This window comes from Carcharodon carcharias, chromosome 8 (assembly GCF_017639515.1).
Source record: "Carcharodon carcharias isolate sCarCar2 chromosome 8, sCarCar2.pri, whole genome shotgun sequence".
NCBI lineage: Eukaryota > Metazoa > Chordata > Chondrichthyes > Lamniformes > Lamnidae > Carcharodon > Carcharodon carcharias.
In genome coordinates, this window is record NC_054474.1 from 157,410,931 (window position 1) to 157,426,382 (window position 15,452).

General features: G+C 43.2%; 1 protein-coding gene across 1 annotated transcript in view; it reads left to right on the forward strand.

The window, feature by feature from the left end:
- Positions 1-15,452, forward strand: part of ass1 (argininosuccinate synthase 1) — a 176,963-nt gene that overhangs the window by 4,621 nt on the left and 156,890 nt on the right. The window contains exon 2 of the mRNA XM_041193714.1: positions 10,202-10,314. Within this exon, the coding sequence (XP_041049648.1) occupies positions 10,207-10,314 (108 nt within the window). The 5' untranslated portion in view covers positions 10,202-10,206. The remainder of the gene's footprint in view (positions 1-10,201; positions 10,315-15,452) is intronic.

A 15,452-nucleotide genomic window follows, 5' to 3' on the forward strand; every position in this document is an offset into this window, starting at 1 on the left:
ACGGAATGCTGATAGGGTGGTGAAGGGAAGATGTGTTTGGTGGTGGCATCATGCTGGAGTTGGCGGAAATGGCGGAGGATGATCCTTTGAATGCGGAGGCTGGTGGGGTGATAAGTGAGGACAAGGGGGACCCTATCATGTTTCTGGGAGGGAGGAGAAGGCGTGAGGGTGGATGCGCGGGAGATGGGCCGGACACGGTTGAGGGCCCTGTCAACAACTGTGGGTGGAAAACCTCGGTTAAGGAAGAAGGAGGACATGTCAGAGGAACTGTTTTTGAAGGTAGCATCATCGGAACGGATGCGACGGAGGCGAAGGAACTGAGAGAATGGGATGGAGTCCTTACAGGAAGCGGGGTGTGAGGAGCTGTAGTCGAGATAGCTGTGGGAGTCGGTAGGTTTGTAATGGATATTGGTGGACAGTCTATCACCAGAGATTGAGACAGAGAGGTCAAGGAAGGGAAGGGAAGTGTCAGAGATGGACCACGTGAAAATGATGGAGGGGTGGAGATTGGAAGCAAAATTAATAAATTTTTCCAAGTCCCGACGAGAGCATGAAGCGGCACCGAAGTAATCATCGATGTACCGGAGAAAGAGTTGTGGAAGGGGGCCGGAGTAGGACTGGAACAAGGAATGTTCCACATACCCCATAAAGAGACAGGCATAGCTGGGGCCCATGCAGGTACCCATAGCCACACCTTTTATTTGGAGGAAGTGAGAGGAGTTGAAGGAGAAATTGTTCAGCGTGAGAACAAGTTCAGCCAGACGGAGGAGAGTAGTGGTGGATGGGGATTGTTCGGGCCTCTGTTCGAAGAAGAAGCTAAGGGCCCTCAAACCATCCTGGTGGGGGATGGAGGTGTAGAGGGATTGGACGTCCATGGTGAAGAGGAAGCGGTTGGGGCCAGGGAACTGGAAATTGTTGATGTGACGTAAGGTGTCAGAGGAATCACGGATGTAGGTGGGAAGGGACTGGACAAGGAGAGAGAGAAGGGAGTCAAGATAACGAGAAATGAGTTCTGTGGGGCAGGAGCAAGTTGAGACGATCGGTCTACCGGGGCAGTTCTGTTTGTGGATTTTGGGTAGGAGATAGAAGAGGGCCGTCCGAGGTTGGGTGACTATCAGGTTGGAAGCTGTGGGAGGGAGATCCCCAGAGGAGATGAGGTCAGTGACAGTCCTGGAAACAATGGCTTGATGTTCAGTGGTGGGGTCATGGTCCAGGGAGAGGTAGGAGGAAGTGTCTGCGAGTTGACGCTCAGCCTCCGCGAGGTAGAGGTCAGTGCGCCAGACAACAACAGCACCACCCTTGTCAGCGGGTTTGATGACAATGTCAGGGTTGGACCTGAGAGAATGGAGTGCAGTAAGTTCAGAGAGAGACAGGTTAGAATGGGTGAGAGGAGCAGAGAAATTGAGACGACTAATGTCGCGCCGACGGTTCTCAATGAAAAGATCGAGAGAAGTTAAGAATCCAGAGGGAGGGGTCCAGGTGGAGGGAGAATATTGGAGATGGGTAAAAGGATCTGTTGAACTGGGAGAGGACTCCTGCCCAAAGAAGTGAGCCCGGAGACGAAGACGGCGGAAGAAGAGTTCAGCATCATGCCAAGCCCGAAATTCATTGAGGTGAGGGCGTAAGGGTATGAAACTAAGTCCTTTGCTGAGCACTGAACGTTCAGCATCGGAGAGGGGAAGGTCAGGGGGTATAGTGAATACACGGCTGGGGTTGGGATTGGAAGATGGGGTGGGGATGGAGGGACAGGCAGGGGTGGTGGGTCCTAGATGGGTGTTGGTGTCGATGAGTTGTTGGAGCTTGCGTTCCTTAGCACTTGAGAGAAAGAGAAAAAGTTTCTTGTTGAGGCGTCGGATGAGCCGAAGGATAAAATGAAACTGGGGGCACGCGCAGCTTTGAAAAAGGGTACGGCGGTGCTGCTGGAGGGAGAGGTCGAGTGTGTTCATATGGCGGCGCATGGCACTGAGTGTGGATTTCAGAATGTGACGGGAACAGCAGTCCGAGAAACGTTTTATGTCCCGGAGATACCTGTAATCCTGGGTGGGTTCGAAACATGGGGGGTGGAATTTCAGTTGAAATCCACGTGGGGTAAGTCGGAGATGGAGACAGTCACTGAGAAAGGAGATATGGCTGTGAAAGCGGGTTTTAGTAAACACCTTGTCAAACACCAGGAGGGAAATGGAAAGCAAGGAAGGTGAGCAGGGCAAAAGAGAGGAACGGAAATCTTGTCGCAGAAAAGAACAGAACTTCTTCAAGGAGGTAGGCATTTCTTGAAGAGCAGTGGCAGTCAATTAAACACAGAGATAAAAACAAAAAAACTGCGGATGCTGGAAATCCAAAACAAAAACAAAAACAGCATTCATCTGGTTTTATACCGGACAGTTGGTTTTTAGCTGGTCTGAGCACTGACCATTACTGGATGTCCTTACATCAGGTATTTTGTACCTTAGTACACTTGCTTCAGCCAAGCACTGGCAGGAGTCTATGCCTGTTCCTTTCCCCATATGCAGCAGTATTAAAGTTACTGTGAAACAGAAAACAACATTTGGTTTTCAAATTTTCCTTATCACCGCCACCACCACCCCACCTCCCCTCACCCTCTCACCTACTTGCGATCGGGTCTTTTGCACCCCAAACCAAGTTCGATCTTTGTATGTGATTATGCCATCCCTGTGTGCTGCGGTAGTGTGCGGTATTAGTAGCTTCTAACACTGGCCACCCTACTTTTGCAATGTTACAGTTGTGATGTAGGGAAATACAGCAGCCAATTAGAGCACAGCAGAATCCCACAAACAGCAATGAGATGATGACCAGATAATCTGATTTGAATGAGTCTGGCTGAGGAATCAGTGTTGGCCAGGACACTAGAAGAATTTTCACTATATTTGAATAGTGCACAATATGTAAACATTGCATGTATTATTTAATATTGCTTTGCTATCATTTGCTAAACAAATGAGGTGAATAGCATTGTTACATTTAAGGGGAAGCTGGATAAGTACATGAGAGAGAAATAAAAACAAAAAAACTGTGGATGATGGAAATGCAAAACAAAAACAGAATTACCTGGAAAAACTCAGCAGGTCTGGCAGCATCCAGATGCTGAGAGAGAAATGTTGAATGGATACGCGAATAAAGCTGTTGCAGGGTGGGAAGAAGGCTTGTGTCAAGAATAAATACTGACATAAACCAATTGGGTTGCACTTGGCCTGTTTCTGGGCTGTAATGTTTGGGAAAGATTGCAGCTCTGGTAATTCAGCACTCCTTTCATACTGTATTGAAATGTAAGCCTAGGTCAGGCTTGCCTAGCCTTTTTGCTTGGGAGGCCATATTTGCATTTTTTCTCACTCAAGCAGCCAATGAGCACATTTTTGGAAAGATAAGGATGGGCACAACATTAAATTGAATTTCAAAGAAAGGTCATGGAATCACAGAATTGTTACGACAACAGAAGGAAGCCATTTGGCCCATCGTGTCTGTACCGGCTCTCCAGATGAGCATTATACATAGTGCCATTCTCCTGCCTTTTCCCCATAACCCTGCACATGGTTTCTATTTAAATAATCATCTAATGTCCTCTTGAATGCCTTTATTGAACTTGCCTCCCCCACACTTCTAGGCAGTGCATTCCAGACCCGAACCACTCGCTGTGTGAAAAAGATTTTTCTCACATCACATTTGGGTCTTTTGCAAATCACTTTAAATTTATGCCCTCTTGTTCTTGATACTTTTGGAGCAGGAACAGTTTCTCCCTATCTACTCTGTCCAGCCCCCTCGTTATTTTGAACACCTCTATCAAATCTCCTCTCAGCCTTCTCTCCAAGGTGAACAGTCCCAACCTCTCCAATCTATCTTCCTAACACAAGATTCCCATCCTTGGAACCATTCTTGTAAACCTTTGCTGCACTGTCTCCAGTGTGTTCACATCCTTCCTATAGTGTGGTGCCCAAAACTGTACACAATACTCCAGCTGAGGTCTAACTAGTGTCTTAACTCAACTCATCATAACCTCCCTGCTCTTGTACTCTATGCCCCTATTAATAAAGTCCAGGATACTGTATGCTTTATTAACTGCATTCTCCACCTGTCCTGTCACCTTAAATGATCTATGCACGTATACACCCAGGTCTCTCTACTCCTGCACACCCTTAAGAATTGTGCCCCTTACTTTATATTGCCTCTCCATGTTCTTCCCATCAAAATGCATCACCTCACACTTCTACGCATTGAACGTCATCTGCTACCTATCTGCCCATTCCAGCAACTTGTCTATGTCCTTTTGAAGTTCTGTTCCTACCTCGTCACAGTTTACAATGCTGCTAAGTTTCTCACCATCCACAAACTTTGAAATTGTCCAGTGCACACCAAGATCTAGATCATTAATATATATCAGGAAAAGCAAGGGTCCCAATACCGACCCTGGTACAAAATCTTCCTCCAGCCCGAAAAATACCCATTGACCATTACCCTCTGTTTCCTGTTACTTAGCCAATTTTGTATCCACGTTGCTACTGTCCCTTTTCTTCCATGAGCTACTTTTCTCACAAGTCTGTTGTGTGGCACTGTATTGCATGCCTTTTGAAAGTCCATGTGCATCACATTAACAGTATTACCCTCATCTACCTTGTTACCTCTTCAAAAAACTCCAGCAAGTTAGTTGAACATGATTTCGTCTTTAGAAATCCATGCTGGCTCATCCTGATCAACCCACATTTTTCCATGTGACTACTAATTCTCTCCTGAATAATTGTCTCTAGAAGCTTCCCCACCACTGAAGATAAACTGACTGGTCTGTAATTGCTGGGCTTGATCAAAGATGTAATGTTTGCAATTCTCCAGTCCTCTAGCACCTCCCCTGAGTCTAGGGAAGACTGAAAGACTATGGCCAGTGCCCTTGCAATTTCCACTCTTACTTCCTTCAAGATGCATCTCACCTGGCCCCAGTGCCTTGTCAACTTTAAGCACCAACCGTTTGTCCAACACTTACTCCTTAACATTTTCGAACTCTTCTAGTGTCAGAGTTTCCTCCCCTGTAGCCGTGACTTCGGTAGCATCGGTAGCATCTGCTTCCTTGGTAAGGACAGATGCAACGTATTCATTTAACACCTCAGCCATGTCCCCTGCCTCCTTGTGTAAATCCCCTTTTTGGTCCCTAATCGGCCCTACTCCTCCTTCTACCACCCTCCTACTATTTGTGTGCCGATAGGAGACTTTGGGATTCCACTTTATGTTGGCTGCCGGCCTTTTCTCATAATCCATTTTTGCTTCTCTTATTTGTTTTTTCACCTTCCTTCTGAACCTTCTGTATTCTGCTTGGTTCTCAATTGTGTTTTCTACCAGACACCTGTCATAAGCACACTTTTTCTTCTTTATCTTAACTTCTGTCTTCTACTATCTCAACTAAAAGTTGAGGTATTAAGAAAAGAAACATTTGCTGAGCAAAAGTAAAGCAATGTCAAAGCAATAAATTGTTAAAAAGGATAATTAATAAAAATAACTTGTGTGAGAGGGTCAATGTGTGTGTGCCAGGCTCACTCTCAGTCTGAGGGTGCTCACTCGCTCACCCTCACCCACTCTGAGTGGATGCATTGGTGAGAGTGAGTGAGAAACCCGAGACTGTGAGTAAGGCAGACACACACTCACTTTCTCATTCACTCCCCCACACACACTCACTTTCTCATTCCCATACATACACATGTACACACTCACTCCCACATGCTGTCACTCCCACACACACACATACACTCACCATGGCAACTTCACTCTTCCCGGGCCTGCTACAACTTCGCTTTCCCCAGGCCTACCACAACTTCAATCCACTAGCTTTAGACTCAGCCAAGGCTGACACATATGAATGACAATTTATGTTTTTGAAGTAGTATGTTTATAAACTTGCAAAACTAGTTGAATTAGTCATTGCTGTAAACTGATCAATTGATTGTTTTCACTCATTCATGTTGTGCCAGATTTTGCAATTCTATAACTATATGAGAAAACTGGTTGCTATAATGTAGAATTTAAAATAAACCCACATTTTCAATTTCAGGGAATGAAAAATGGGGAAAATTATGTTAGAAGAAATGTTGCAAAAATTATAAAATTGAAACTTAATGGTATTTAAAATATTGAATCTACTGTCCTTGAAACCAGCCCGTAAAAATCTGATTGCACATATAACACTTTTTAGATTGGATAGGATACTTGTACATGAGAATAGTATGTTATAAGCATTGACTTCTCCAACTTTTGTCCTTTATATATTTGTGAGTCGTCATTTCTTTAATGCTATGACGTTATACATGCATACAATTTTAAAACCAATTTTAAATAAGTGTTGCGCAATTCCATTGGAGACTAGATTTTTCCTTAATCATATTTTGTAAGCGAGTGTTTCCCAATATATTGAATTGATAATCCTTCTCATCTTCAAATTGTATCATTTTTGATGCACCCCATTCATTCAACTCCTCCAGCTTTATTTCTCCTATTGTATGCTATGGTCCTCTGATTCTGGCCTTTGTAACCCTTCTCAATGACCCATCATTGATGACAGAGCCTTCAGGTGCCTTAGCTTTACTTTCTGGAACACTTCATTTAAGACCCTCAGCCAATCTCTTTCAAAGTACTGCAGATACTAGAAATCTGAAATGAAAACAGGAAATTCTGGAACTGCTCAAAAGGCCAGGCAATATCTGTGAAGTGAGAAAGAAAGAAAACAATTTGCATTTATATAACACTTTTCATGGCCATGGATTTCTCAATGCATTTTACAGCCAATGAAGTACTTTTCTGAAGTGTAGTCACTGTTGTAATATAGGAGCAAATTTGTGCTCAGCAAACTCCTACAAACAACAATGGGATAATGATCAAATAATCTGTTTTTCTTAAGAAACAAAGATAATGGGCGGAATCTTGTGTCCTCGCTGGTGGCGAGCTTGGAAGTGGGAAAGGCATGTATTTAGGCAGGATGGTGGCGTACTAGAACCCCGCCGCCTTCCTGCCTCCACGAGAACTATGTTCTGGGCAGGAAGCCATTGTTGACTTTCCTGCCCTGCTGCCAATTGAGGCCCTTAAGTGGCCAAGTAATGACCACTTAAGGGCCTCACCCTGCTGCTGCTGGTATTAAGCCAGCTGCAGGCAGGTGTGTCACCATGTGATGTGCACAGCTGGTAAACCTGTGTGGGTTGCTTGCCACCTCTGGGGGGTGTCCCTTGATCAAAGGCACTCAGTGCCTTATTGAGGGACTGGATGTCGGGTGGGTGGGGGGGTGGAGGGGAACTGCTGGGAGCCACTTCTCTGCCCTTGTTGCTGAACCCCCTGCACCCGTTTTTCTGCGACCCCCACACCGCAAAACCGCCCCTTGCACATTACTTACCTGTGGTCTAGGTCGCTCCATGATTTTGGAACTCTGGTGCCTGTCCTTCTGTCAGCAGCCACGGCCTTCTCTGTGGCACTGCTGAGTGCAAGAGCCACAGGCCTCTGATTGGCCACCAGCTCTTGGTAGGGGAGACTTCCATGTCCGGCATTGTGGTTCCAGGGGAAGATCCATCAGTGGCCTTGCCACTGCCTGATTGGCTCGTGGTTTGGCGGGCCTGCCTGAAAGGTGGTGTGAGTCTCTCGCCGGCTCCCCACCGGCAGACAAGACTCCTGATGCTTCAACATGATTCCACCCAATGTTTCAGGCTGATGACTTTTCTTTAGAAGTGGAAAAAGTTTGAGATTTAACAGCTTTTAAGCAAGTACAGAGGCAGGGAATGGGGGTGAGGGAAGAAAGAACAAACGAGAAGATCACTAAAGTGGTAGAGGGCATGTTATGATCCCCAGTTGAGGTTACCACTGGGCAAGCCTGACCCCAGGGAGGAACCCAGTTCGACAGATCCTAACTTTTATTTGTGTGTTTAGATACATGGAGAGTGGCTACTGAACAGAGTCACTGGACTCAGCTAATGAATTTTTAACAAAAGCATAAAACATTTATTAAACAAGAAAAGATAAACTATATTACAATACTCCTTCACCCACAACTATACCTTTGCAGATATATACAGATGTGTAAGGATAGCACAAGTTACAAAAGCTATCTTATACTCTAATGTTCACAATAAATACATAGTCCTTGTAAACTGATTGATGCCCTGTAGTCAGGCACACCACACTCTGAATCCAAGTGACAGATGCCGCCTCAACCAGATGCTGTGGATGTCTCTTCAGCTCCCCCACCCCCGGCACCACCCCTGACGCTTGTTACACCATGAGCCAACCAGTGTCACTGAACTCCATCTTTCACACGAGGGTTTCCAATTCCCACTTTCCAAGAACTTGCCTTGGAATCTTTTCCCAAACTGACGCTTTCTCTCAAATGCGTTCGCAAGGGTTCACCTCCAGGTTTCAAACTCTCCTTCCAATGTTCTTCTCCCCTGGGTCACCACATGAATTCAAGCTTTCTTCCATGCACTCTCTCTCACCAACTCAGCTGTCAACTGTACACCGCTGCTTCACATGCCCATAGCAAAGAGTTACAGATCTTCAGTTGCCTCTTTGGACCTGCTGACTTCTCACAAGCCTTTATATCACGTTGACTCTGCTTCCTGCAGCTTGGAACTTTAAGCTTGGAGCTTTTCTCTGCCCCTCACTCTTAACTTCATTTAACAGGACCTTTTCCAGTTACCTGTCCTTCCCTTTGACTAGAAGGTCTGCTTGGGACTTCTGTTCCACTCCCCTGGATTTTGGAGTTGTTTCTTTAGCTTGAGACTGGCTATCTGTCCCTTTTGCTCTAGTCTGTCTCTGGCAGCTACTTTCAATCAGCTGTAGCTTGGGACTAGCTATCTGCCCCTTCTCGGTTGTTTCTGCTTGGCAGCTGTGTTCAAAACTTAAGAACTGTTGTTTCTAGGTGTATGTGTGTGTGTCTGTTGTGTGTGTGTGTGTGTCCTGCCTCTCTGGACTCCTGTTGCTAGGCAACAGCCCAGTTGTTCCACTCTTGTTTGCTTAAATTCGCTTACAGTCGTAAACCCTTATTAGAAATGCAGGCACCTTTTAAAGTGAAACTAAAACTCAACTTGACCTTTTCTTAACACATAGATACAGAAATATAAAATTCATTCCTAACACCCATAAAAACCAGTGTAACTTACTTAAACTGTCTACTTCCTACCTGGGATGAAAGATGAAATGACAAAAGAGATGATAGCGTAAGGCAAAAGGAGATTGTAATGGGACAAGTAAAGAAACAAAAAATGGGTCTAGAGTCTGGAGGAGGTCTAAATAGCAAAGGCAGAACTTTTCCCTTATATGTAGTTACCATGAATGTCATTTTGCTCACTTAATGTTCATAGACAAAGTTCTAAGTAAGTACTCTGTAAATCCCAAGGGAATTAACCAAGCTATTTATTTTGATAATTTGTGAATTGATTGGCATGAATGCTTTACTCACAAATACAGCTTTATTATTGAATCCTCATTATTGTCCTGTACAGGCAGCCTTCTCACTCACAGCAGCAGAACAACAATCAATTATAATAGAATAGTCATTTGATAGTACAGAACTTGAGTATTGCTTAACAAAGAGATGTGCCTAAGCTAAATTTCAAACAATGGTTCGCAATTAACTGTCAGTCACCATCAGTGATGCATTCTCCATGGCAACACCACTTACCAACCAATGAACACTCTCAACACCATACAGTATAAATTGTTGTTTTCCCCCTTTTGTTGGTATTCTTGCAAGTGTCCAGATGAGTGCAAGACGAAAAGCTTAGGCGTGTCTCTTTTTCCAGCAATATATAGGAATATTAGATCATCTTGGTTATTCTATCCCATATTTTAAAAACGTGTCTGATGATTTATATGGTTAACTGTCTATCTAGGAGGACAGGGTTGAGTGAGCAAACTGATTAAACATACATTTTCAGAGGTTAAAGTGTCTTTGATTTGACTACATAATTCCATCTGGTTAACTAAATTCTCAAAGCTAGTTTCTTTCATTTATATTTTTAATATTTTCTGTGAACAAAAAAATTCCGAGTATTTCAAATTGTTCATTTGCATCTTTAAATGGAATATAAGTATCTTTTACCAAAATTTCTCCTTTAGTAACTTTGTAAAAGGTTAAACAAGCAGAATATTTTTAGAATCTATTTTATGTAATTTCCTTTGCCAATTGTAACAACATCTAATGGCCTCGTGTTTTTTCTTCTTTTTAAAGATAAAATGTCTCAATCTAAAGGTACAGTTGTTCTAGCCTACAGCGGTGGATTGGACACCTCTTGCATTCTGGTTTGGCTAAAGGAACAAGGATATGAAGTTATTGCTTATCTGGTAAGAATTTATTTGAGTTAATTATTTTCATTAATGTGGGCTGTAATTTGCATCCAAGATCAGCATTCTAAAATAGTGAACTCTCTGCTGTTGAATGAAAAATAAGTTATACTGTGTTGAGGCAATTGCAAAATATTTTTACATCGACAGTGTGAGGGAGATGGTTGCAGCTGAACGCAAGGAACATGAATTATTGACCTACTTGTAGTAGATACAATGTTCACTTATGGAAGTGGTCCTTCATCCTGAAAGTGGTATATCTAGATTTTAAAACCCCGAAGTGTAATGCCTTTGTTGTGGTGTGATCACGAGAGCCACAGGTCTTATTTTAAACGCCCAGAATGTAAGGCATTCAATGTGATGAGATCATGAGCTGCTGATCTTGTATTTGCCTGGTATTGGTCATCAAAAAACACCAAATCAATACTTAAATCTACTAATTGATTATTTTTGTCACTCACGGTGTCACTTTAGTTCTTTGCATTTCTACCTCAAGCTAATGCACACAGAATTGGGGTCAAAAATATTGGGTCAAAATGCTGGAACTCCTTCCCTAACAGCACTGTGGCTGTGCCTACACTACAGGGACTGCAGCGGTTCAAGAAGGCAGCTCCCCACCACCTCCTCAAGGGCAATTAGGGATGGGCAATGAACATTGGCCTAGCCAGTGAAAGCCGCATCCCATAAATGAATATTTAAAAAATGCTGGAGCAGTGGAATTCACAGCATGTCTGGTTTGTTAGTATTTTTCTGGTTGGTTAGGCATTTGCCTTCAGCTCAAAAATGTTTTGCCCTGCAAGTTGCTGGAAGTGGGAGCTGATAATGGTACAACTAGGGCAACAAGGCATCTAAAAAGACAAGGAAAAAATTTACATTCATAAATTTTGAGCAAATCATTAGCTGAAGGAATGAGACTACACACTTTTAATTGTTCACTTTCTGGACCAAACTGATTTTTTTTATTAATTCATGGCTCATTGGTATTGCTGGCAAGGCCAGTGTTTATTTCACAACCCTAATTGCCCTTGAGGAGGTGCTGGTGAGCCACCTTGTCAACTGAATGGCTTGCTGGTCATTTCAGAGGACAGTTAAGAATCAAACACATTGAAGCATGCCTGGAGCCACATCTAGGCCCGACCAGGTAAGGATGGCAATTTTTTTTAAAGGACATTAGTGAACCAAGTGGGTTTTTAGGACAATCTAGTAGTTACATGGGGTGAGATTTTACCAGCAACAGTGAAGTCCTATGCTGGAATGTAAAGCAGTTGCTCTAGCTGTACCGTTATCAGCTCCCACTTCCAGCAACTTACAGGCAAAACATTTTTGAGTTGAAGGCTGCAAGAAAATGCCTAACTAATCAGAAAAAGACAAGCTAACCGGACATGCTGTGAAATGTACTGCTCCAGCAAATTCTGTGTGCATTAGCTTGTAAGGTAGAAATACAAAGAACTAAAGTAACACCATGAGCCATAAGAATAATCAATTTGTAGATCTAACTGTTGATACCAGGCAAATACAAGATCAGCGGCTCGTGATCTCATCACATCAAATGCCTTACGTTTTGGTGTAGCTGGGCGGTGGAGGGGAAGTGAGAAAGCAATATTGTTGGGGCCGTGCAGTCAATAAATGGCAGGTGGGAAGTGGTCAATTAAGAAAGGTGGGTGGGGCATTCACACTGCTGGCCCAAACAAAAGGCTGGGAGCCCTACAGCCTCGGCAGCGCCACTGGGAGAGGTGGCTGCTGTTGAGGCAGAAAGGGAAACGAGAGGGTGCCTTTATTTTGAGCAGAGATTTGTTTTATTTTTCCAGGGCCAAGTAGCCACGCCCCTGCGATTGGCCAGGGGGATGTGGGGCGGGGGGGGGGGGGGGGGGGGGGGGGGGGGGGGGGGGGGAGGGTTGGGGGGGCGGTGTTCCTACAGTGGCAGAATTGGGGCCTGCTGGTGATCCCCTTTTTGGGCCATGGAGCCTTTGGCTCCAATGGCCTCCCAAGAATCTGTGCAGAGGCCTCTGACTTGCAGCTGAAGACCTCCCTATACAGCAAGGTCCGTTCCACCACTGGGAAACTGTCAGCTTCCCAGGAAAGTGGCCTCTAATTGTCTAAATTGGCTGCCCATCTCCAGTTGGTGTGCATTCAAGCCACTGCCATTCCTAGCACTGGGTCTTCATCAGGGAGCTGTGCTTATGTGCCTCTCTGGCATTTTACCCACCTCCTCCTCCTAACTCACTGCCAGTAAAGATGGGGTATTAATTAATAATTTGCAAAAAAGATTTTTTTATAAGTTAAGCAATTGGCAGATAAATGGACCAACGTATTATGAATGCCTGAACTTGATGTGATGGGACCTGTATAGTGTTTTGGTGAAATGGATCCCAAAACTCTACCTTAATGTTGTAATTGCACAATGCAATTTTACAGCCTGCATTTAAAGTTAAATATTTTAAAGGATCTTTTCCTTCCTTATAGTTATCCTGTATGGGTTAAAAACCCATCATCCAGCCAGGGAGGAAGATTACTACACTAGTTTTTTATAAATCTCTGGAGTTTTGCACTAGTACCAACATCAGCACTGTTATAGCATAACAGCCTGACCCACAAACCAATGGGCAATAGCTATTCTCATTTTGTTCACTTCTCCACTTATATGAATGTTCTAACCTTTGTGTTTCTAGTAAGCAATTTTTCTACTTTGGAATCTGTTGATGCCTTAGATAAGAAACCCTATTAAACATTTCCAGAAAAATCTTGTGGAGAGCTCGTGAATGAAATTCCTGTTCAAGCTGATGCTTCCACAGAGAACTAGAATTAGAACTGGAAAATAGTTAGATTTGGCTGATACCCTTTCTGCAATATTATCTGCTGTGGAAGGATTTGCCCTTATATCTATACCTACTGAAGACTGAACATTGTCTCTCCCCTGCCCCCATTGCTTTTTCTTGACCAAACTTTGGTTCAGTTTTGGCCTCAAAAGTTGTTGGCCTTGACTGCTCTTTTTTAATTGCTTATGTATGAAGTTCTTAATGTGTCTTGCAGACTCCTACAGCCTTTTGAACTTTTCCCTACTTGATACAAATCTTGTTAAGCAAAGAGTTCATCATAGAGCTGTGGAAAGATTCTAACATTATTTGATATCGTAAAACATTGTAGTTTCAAAAATCATCCTTAAATTTGTTTATCCCACAAATTTTTCTTATAAAGAATTTGGGTTGCGGAAGGCCTTCTCATTTAATAAATGTTATATGGGGTCCCCAATGTGTTTATTTGCATTTTTATATTCATTCATGGGACGGGGGCATCGCTGGCTAGGCCAGCATTTATTGCCCATCCCTAATTGCCCTTGAGAACTGAGTGGCTTGCTAGGCCATTTCAGAGGGCATTTAAGAGTCAGCCACATTACTGTGGGTCTGGAGTCACACGTAGGCCAGACTGGGTAAAGACGGCTTATTTTCTTCTCTAAGGGACATTAGTGAACCAGATTTTTTTTTATGAAGGTAGGAAAGCAAAAAACTTAAAACTACTAAATTTAAAAGAACATGCTTAGATTCGGGTGTACTTAGTGGGGATTAAGGCAGCTTGACAGTGAAATCATGCTGTCAGAGCCACTCCAGTTGGAAATAGCTGTACAGTATGCAGAATATGATACAAATGGATATTTATAATAATTAAAGATTTAGGCCCTGTGATCTGTGGCTTCCTGTTTCCCTTTTCATCCTTTGGTCGACCAAGGATTGGTTAGTCTACTCCCTAGCATTCTATCCACTAGCTTTTTTTGCATATCTATAACCTTAATATACAAGCATTTCAAGGAGATAAAATGTGATTCTTTTGAATTAATATTGGCTAAGTATAACACATTACCATGTATGTATAGAGATGCCCTTCTTATTCACGCAAGCCATCAGCGTCTGTACTTTTTGCTATTAATAGCCTCAATCAGTATTTTTAATACAGTTGTAAAATAAGTTCCCCTGGCCTGAAGAATAATTCTGTTGAAATCCTTGTTTGATCATTTCTTTGAGAGAAAATTTAGAAGTTATATTCTTGATAAAAGTCTTACTCCAGGAATACTCCTGGTTTAATGCACCCTTCTCTGTTTTTGATTCTTCTTCACTTTTCATGCACTTGAGGAATAGAGGCCCCCTGATACCATCTTAAGTCAAGCTTAGCAGGAGTGATTTAAATTCATGAGTGGGAATGCAGCCTAGTGAGTAGCTGGCTTGACCAAGTGTGGCAGTGGGGAGATACAAGATATTTTAACAGCCAGGCCATTGTTGGTTAATGTCCTGAGTTTGCAGCTGCCTGATCATTAAAATTGGTTGACAGGAAGTCACTGCTGGTGACCAGAAGGCAAGGTTCCTGGCACTAGTGCAAGTCTTCAGGAGAGGGCCTAACTAGGGTTGTATTCGAGTGAGTGGAAGCCCAGAGTAGTGAAAGTCCAATGTTTCCGTCTGAACAGCAGAGGGACACTTCAGTTCCACCTATGCCCAAATAATATCTAAAAAATCAATTGTCTATCTCTCTGACCCCGGGTCTATTTCTTGATAGCTTTGGTTTGTTTGGAAAATTACTACCGGTTGCACTGTTAGCTTCAATGATGCAATTGGTGCTGATCTACATATTTAAAGAAGGACTGAGATTTTTGCCATCTGTAATTTAAAATTGCAGTTGACCAGATGGCAGTAGGAATCCAACAGGTAAGCCCCCTGCTCCACTTTAACTGGCTCCCCCCACCAGGTTTATGCTGAGGGAAGGGGGGTTTAAATTAACCCAGAATGATAGGTTGAAGGTGTGGCTTGGTGTCCAATTTGACTGCACCCTATTTCAATCCCAGTCCTTCAGAATTAGTAGTTATTTTTTGTAATACTGAGCGAATGCTGCAATGTTGGAAATGCCATCTTTCAGATGAAACATTAAACTGATACCCAGTCTGCCTGTTCAAGTGGTTACAAAGGTCCTCTGACAATATTTTTTAAAAAGGCAGTAAGTTCTCATGACTGACTTTGTTGCTGCACTTTTGTTCCTTTCACTTATTAAAGTTGAGTGGGCAAGGTATCATCCCTGGGGGACAAAAAACTGTAAATAGCTACTTTTAGTAAGTTTTATGATATCTCTCCTACCAATATATCAATTTTTCTGCTTCT